The 6308-nt window shown below is 46.9% G+C and overlaps 1 protein-coding gene across 1 annotated transcript in view; it reads right to left on the bottom strand.

The window, feature by feature from the left end:
• Positions 1-421: 421 nt before the first annotated feature.
• The window catches only part of WWC1 (WW and C2 domain containing 1), a 188593-nt gene continuing 182706 nt past the window's right edge, over positions 422-6308 (bottom strand). The window contains exons 22-23 of the mRNA XM_011997874.1: positions 2236-2360; positions 422-1249 (exon numbers count right to left, since the gene is read on the bottom strand). Coding sequence (XP_011853264.1) covers positions 1183-1249; positions 2236-2360 — 192 coding nt within the window. The 3' untranslated portion in view covers positions 422-1182. The remainder of the gene's footprint in view (positions 1250-2235; positions 2361-6308) is intronic.

The raw sequence follows: 6308 nt of genomic DNA, 5'->3' as shown, positions 1-6308 counted from the left end.
GCTGTTGCTATTTGTTAGAAGCTGACTTCTGATTGTCTGCAATAGACCCTGGTAGGGATAGGGGCCACAGGAGCAGCATGAAGCACAAGCTGTAGCATCTACTACCCCTGGGTTGGGGATGACACAGAATGATGCTCATATGAAGAAATGGTGAAGTCAGCTCTCATTGGGTGGGGTGGAATTCCATAGAAGGAGACAGTACAGAGAGCATATCCCCAATCTAACTTGGGCATGTGGATTCCCAATGAGCCGAGCCATCATTTTAATTTAATGAGCAAATGAAAACAGTGGGCAAAAGAAAAATATAAATGTTTCCAGGACTCAGGATGGGTGGGAAAGAAATGACTGGAAAGGGGAGACTCAAAAATCAGGGAAACAGATGAAGTGAGGAGTAGGAAAGAAAAAGAGAGCAAGAGGAAGATTCTTTTTGAAAGGCCACTTTATTGATGGAGATAAAACTTAATGGAGCTCCCCACAGCCCTCCCCTCACTCATGTTAGTGGCTTCACTGGGCATCTGAGACCAGCGTGGCCTGTTACCCACATAGACTGGGCTGCTTAGCCCGCCCAGCCTATCACACCGCCCGCTCCACGTTGGGCAGCCACATAAAAACACGTCACAGCTCAAGAAGATCCATGGATGCACCTCTGAATCCCTCCCCCCAACAATGGATTCTGTGCATTTTTTTAATATTGTACAAAATATGTTAACTAGGAAAAGTTAGCTGTACTGTGACAAGTGCGGGACGTCCTATTAGGATTACCGTCCCCCGGGCATTACTTTTTATTGCAGTAAGACCTCTAAAAGGTGGAGCTGTACAAACTGAAAAAAATCTAAACGATTTTAAGAAGAGCAGCAACTCAATACTGCTTTAGTTCATTTAAATTTTCTTTCCCAAAAATACACTCCTAAATATACAAACTATACAATCTTATTATTTTAATGCTGGTTTTTTTTTTTTTGTTTCTGTTTTTGTGTGTGTGTGTGTGTGTGTGTTTTGTTTTTGTTCTGTTTTTAATAACAACAGTAGGACCCAAACTAAAAAATCAGTTCATCTTCAAACCAACAAGAGCACTAGAGGACTTGTGACTCAGTACCTTCATATAACACCACATAAATAACTTTAGCCACAGTCAATGTTCACAGCCTGGTCAGTGGAACAAAAGGAATACTTTTCTGGCGATTAGACGTCATCTGCAGAGAGAGCTGGGATATTCATCCGAGGCCGGGTGAAAAATGCCATCTTCTCCCTATAAGAGAGATCATCCCTTTAGAGTAGGAGCAGGGGTTTTCAACCTTATTCTGTTGAGATTCTGGGCAGGATAATTCTTTGTCTTGGGGGCTGTCCTATACATTCACTGTAGAATGTTTAGCAACGTCCTTGGCCTCTGCCCTCTAGACGCTGGCCGTATCCTTGACCTCCAGTTACGACAACCCAAAATGCATGCTCATTGCCAAATGTTCCAGGGGCAAGGGGAGAAATCACGCCTGGTTGAGAACCACTGCTTTAAAGACCATTAGCATGAACAATGACCCTTAGTTCACATCAAATCAGAAGCTTCTCAGAGTTTAAAAGGATCCTTGGGCCACTTCCAATGTTTGTTTGTTTCAGATTCTCAATTTGTTAAAAAGTTAAGAGATGCCCAAAGATAGTTGTACAAATGTACATTTTAAAAGTTTATATTCCACAAAGGAATTTTTTTTTAGCACATACACAAACATGTGTACCTTATCTGAGAGGACATCAGAAGTCTAAATGCTAGGGCCTCCGTGGATGGGAGACCCAGGCCAAATGGCATTCGGGACCCTCCGAGAATACACCCGGGTCCAGCATGGCAAGAAAGCACCTCCCTGGGATCCTAGCAGGTGGCAGGCAGAGCCAGGGAGGCCCAGCAAGCATCCATTACCCACAGGCTTATTTATCATTCAGCCAACCCTCCACAATTACCAGTGATGAAAACACTACGAGGAAAGGCTGGAGCAGGTGGCTCATTCATTAAACAAGAGGATCTAACAAATTAGCTCGAGTTGTGTGGGGACTGATAAAGACAGCCGGGGGAACAGTGCTGCAGAGCTCATGGATCGCCAGGGATGGCTTGGCGGAGGATGAACATCTGTTACAGAGAAAGCCAGTGCTCTGTGAGCAAGGCATGGGAGCAGTAAGACCACAGACAGAAGACTAAGGCCGTGGGTTGGCTGAGAAAGGGAGAGGGGGCTGTCGGGGCCCTCTGCTTACCTGAAAGACTGCACTTCTGGGGGCTCCTTACAGCTCTGGCCTCGGAGCCTGTGCACATCCTTGGCAGCTGCCCTCATCATCTTGTCTGTCTGAAGCTCACCCTTGTGCTCTGCTTGGTCCATCTGCTGGGCAAAGCAAGCAGGGCCCTGAGTCAGTGGAGGGGGCCTCCAGAAAGGGGCAAGGAGAACTCCCTATCACAATAGAGGGGGCTCCTGTAGGGATGGCACCCTCACTCCTGCTCCCCGTGGGATCCACTTCTTTCAGAACCATAATGGGAAGTGCTCAAATCATCTGTTTGAGTGAGTAGATTTTTGGGGCCAGGAAACAGAATACCTGTGTGGATCTGAGGAATTGAGGAGATGAGGGCTGCCTGGTGAAATGTGCACTACCTCTAATCCTCAGGCCACCCAGGAAGGTAGACGTTATTACCTCTATTTTACCCAGGCAACTGAGGCTCCAGCATAGTAAGAAATTTCTTGAATGTCAGACTACTAAGAAGTGGTGGAAACCCAGTCCCAAGCCATGCAGTAGTTCTTAAGAGGCTTGGGTATAACACTATGTCCCTTCCTCCTAATGTAAATGTATGCAAACACTTTTAAGAACAAACCACAGACAGCCCGAAAATATCCATGTACCACATACTTGAAAACATTGCACAAAGACAGAATTTTGGTAAATAAAGCCATCATTTCAATGGTTCTTTGTTAGAAGTCATAGATGTTACTTTTTTTTTTTTACTATTTGAAAGGTCAAGTTTTCTCAGTTTGTTTTTCTTAAGTCAGGGCACGTATTACTTCTCAGTCTTTTGACTAAGATCAAGTGTTAAGGTAGGGCACATAGGCATTTGTTTTCTGATCTCTTTTTGCCTTGGCTACCAGGAAGCTCAAAGATCAATATAATAACTAACTATTATTAGGTTACTTTAGGTTTGGGATATATTTATTTCCTCTCCTCCTTCAAGCCTTCCAATTTTCTATTTTCCCCTCAATGCTCTTGTTATAATCCTGTTTATAAGTAAACAGGGTATAAATAAGAAAGAAATAAACTTTTCTGGAACTTCAGAGCTGCCAGAGTCAGTCTGAAGCTCCCACATCAGTCCAGGCCTAAGAAGTCCAGCATCATCTTCCTGCCGTAGGGCATCACCACCTGCCCTGAGCACTGAGATTTCAGCTGATGGTCCTGACAGTTCAGGTAGGCACCCTCTGTAAGGTACTCTCAGCGAGTCTGGCTGTGTGCAGAGAGAACTAGCAAAGGTCTTTCTTGCCGTGGGTGGTGATCACAGAGTGGCAGGTGTTATTTTTCATAAAGGAGTAGAGAATGGCCCTTGGATATTGGCCCTATATTGTTTGTTTCTTCATGGCAGTCCGGGACCTGTTGGGACCTTAAAAGCCTGCTGGGTGCCACACTCAAATTTTTACCCTTCCAGTTGTTTTAAATATAGCTCAAATAAGCAACTTTTAAATATACAACCTTCCAGTTTGGCATACCCTGTGAAATTGTACCCAACACTTGCTAGCCATAGATAAAGCCTGGGCCTGTAAGAGACCCCGAGCTGCTGCTGTGCTTTGGAGTTCCCTGACCCAGAGACTCCCCATCGTGCTGCAGAGCTACCTAACCTAGATGGCCCCTCTTCCCCAGCTCTCCCCTGGGAGTTCCCTTGCCTTCCTCCACACCGGGCAGTAGCCCCCAGCACCTTTGGAAGGTCTCATGCTGTGAGGGGCTTCCCTGGCATGCAAACCTGTCAAAGTGTAGTGCAAGCCAGGCACGCCGGCTCATGCCTGTAATCCCAGCACTTTGGGAGGCCGAGGTGGGTTGATTGAGCCCAGGAGTTTGAGACCAGCCTGGACAACATGGTGAAACCCCATCTCTACAGAAAATACAAAAATTAGCCGGGCATATTGGTATGCACTTGTCATCCCAGTTACTCAGGAGGCTAAGGTGGGAGGATCGATAGAGCCTGGGAGATAGAGGTTGCAGTGAGCCATCATGCCACCAGCCTCCAGCCTGGGCGACAGAGAGAAAACATGTCTTCCAAAAAAAAAAAACAAAAAAAAAAACCAAAAGCACAGCTAATATAAAACTTGTGTGCTAACACCATTTTGAGGTTATATTTTTCTCCTTGATCAACCCCTAAATCCCTTAAACTTATTATAGCAGGGCAGAGGTGCCAGCAGACTTGTACTCCAGGGCACCCTTGTTAGCAGAAGGCCCTGGTGTGACCAGCCCTTCTCCTCCTTTGGCAAGGGCTGCCCTGTGGGATTTCCTGGGCAGGCACCGAGGCAGGTCAGTGTCCTATTGTTACTCTGTTAAAGTGTGTGCTGTGGCACAGATTGGGTCCCCAATGTATTTCATGAAGAGCTGCATGATGAGTACATGTGTGAACAGTAAGGGCGTGCATACAAAAACACGTCAACAAATGCAGTAAATGGGCCTTGCAGCCAGGTGAAAGGTTCATAACGTCGAGTAGGCAAAGGGATTCCTGGATCCCTCTGCTGATGGGAACGAGTGATGGGTGGAACATCCTCAGTGGAAGCTGTGGTGGGAATTGTAGGATGCATCATGAGCTCTGGCCTCTCTTCCCTGGGGCAGTGGCCCCTGACTCTTTGGGGCAGAGCGCAGGGCTCCCCTGCCTTCGAGGCTGCACTCACCCGCTTCTCCAACATCCTCAGCAGCAGGCGGAAACGCTCGTCCTCACGCAACCACTGCGGCAGCTCCTTCTCCCCGTGGCTCTTAGCTTGTTCCAGCTGCTCCTTGAGCTCCTTCAGCACCGAGATCTCCTGGGTCAGTTGGCTATGCCAGGTTCTTGTCGCCTGCAGGTCTAACTCCAGGTCCAGCGAGGTGCGGATCAGACGCTCGGAGCGCAGGGACTTGACCGAGGAAGGCTGTGGGGGTGGGGATGGCTTCTCTTGTTATTAGAGCTCTGCCCAGTGAGCCCACCCAGCCCCTTCCTCTGACCCTCAAATACCCTCTCTTTCTTTACCTGTAGGCATCCACTCCTTTCGAATGGGGCTTCCCCTTCCCTGGGAAGCCTGTTGTGAATTCTCCCATTCAGCTCATGTTTACTGGGCATTTATTATGTCCCAGGAATGGTACTAAGCACTTCATTTCCATAACCTCGTTTCATTTTCACAAACCTAGGAGGTCCTGAGGGTTATCTGCACCTAGGAGGCTTGCAGAGGTTAAGTCCCACAGGGCGGGCATGTGTGGTAAAGTTGAAGTTCCACCTCAGGGAGCTGGCTGCAGTCCCCACCCGCCCTCTCTGTACACTGTGCCAGCTTCAGTACTCTCAGCACCCTCCATATGTACGTTCTCAGTTATTGATTCCTGTCACTGTACTGTTCTGAAGTTGTTTCCCCAATACAGGTCTGTTCCCGCCTGAGGGCAGAAGTCATGTCTTCTTGATTTTGTGTTCCTGTGATGGGCCCCTATTGTTTCTGCTTGTCCAGCATTTGTTTCCCCAGCCTTAGAGTAACAATGCCCTCACCTTCCCTTGGAGATCTCCTCCTCTGCACTCAATCCACCTGCTTTGTGTGGGGCATCAGGGATAGGAATGTGACCTGAACCTGGCCAATCTGAATCTCAGTGACAGGTTCAGAGGTGAGTATGTTATCAAAGCCCAACCATTAATACTCCATTCTGGCACTTTGCTGAACTGCTTGGAAAAGAGGCGATGTCTTTACACCGATGTTGCTAAGCCTTCAAGATATAAACCTGGGACTCATCATGATCATCTTTACTTGTGGGGTGACCTGTTCGAGAATTAAGCTGTACAGAGGGAGCAACGCCATGAGAAGGGGGCTGAGGCCTGATGACATCATTTCAAACTTTGGATCAAGCCATGCCTGAAGGTAGTTCAACATCCTGGATTTCTTCATTAAATTAGACAACAATTCCCTCTTTCATTTTTAAGCTGTATTTGAGTTAGTTTCTTCAGTTATCTATATGTAAAAGATCCTGATTAATTCGACCATTAACTCTCCTCCCATCACAAATCACTAATGATTAAAAAACAGTAATTCATGACTATGGGAGTCAGAATTCTAAAATGGTTTCTCAAATCCCATTCCTAATAT

Source organism: Mandrillus leucophaeus, unplaced genomic scaffold (assembly GCF_000951045.1).
Source record: "Mandrillus leucophaeus isolate KB7577 unplaced genomic scaffold, Mleu.le_1.0 Scaffold115, whole genome shotgun sequence".
Taxonomy (NCBI): domain Eukaryota; kingdom Metazoa; phylum Chordata; class Mammalia; order Primates; family Cercopithecidae; genus Mandrillus; species Mandrillus leucophaeus.
The sequence above is the reverse complement of the archived record's forward strand: the minus strand, read 5'-3'. Positions and strand labels throughout refer to the sequence as shown.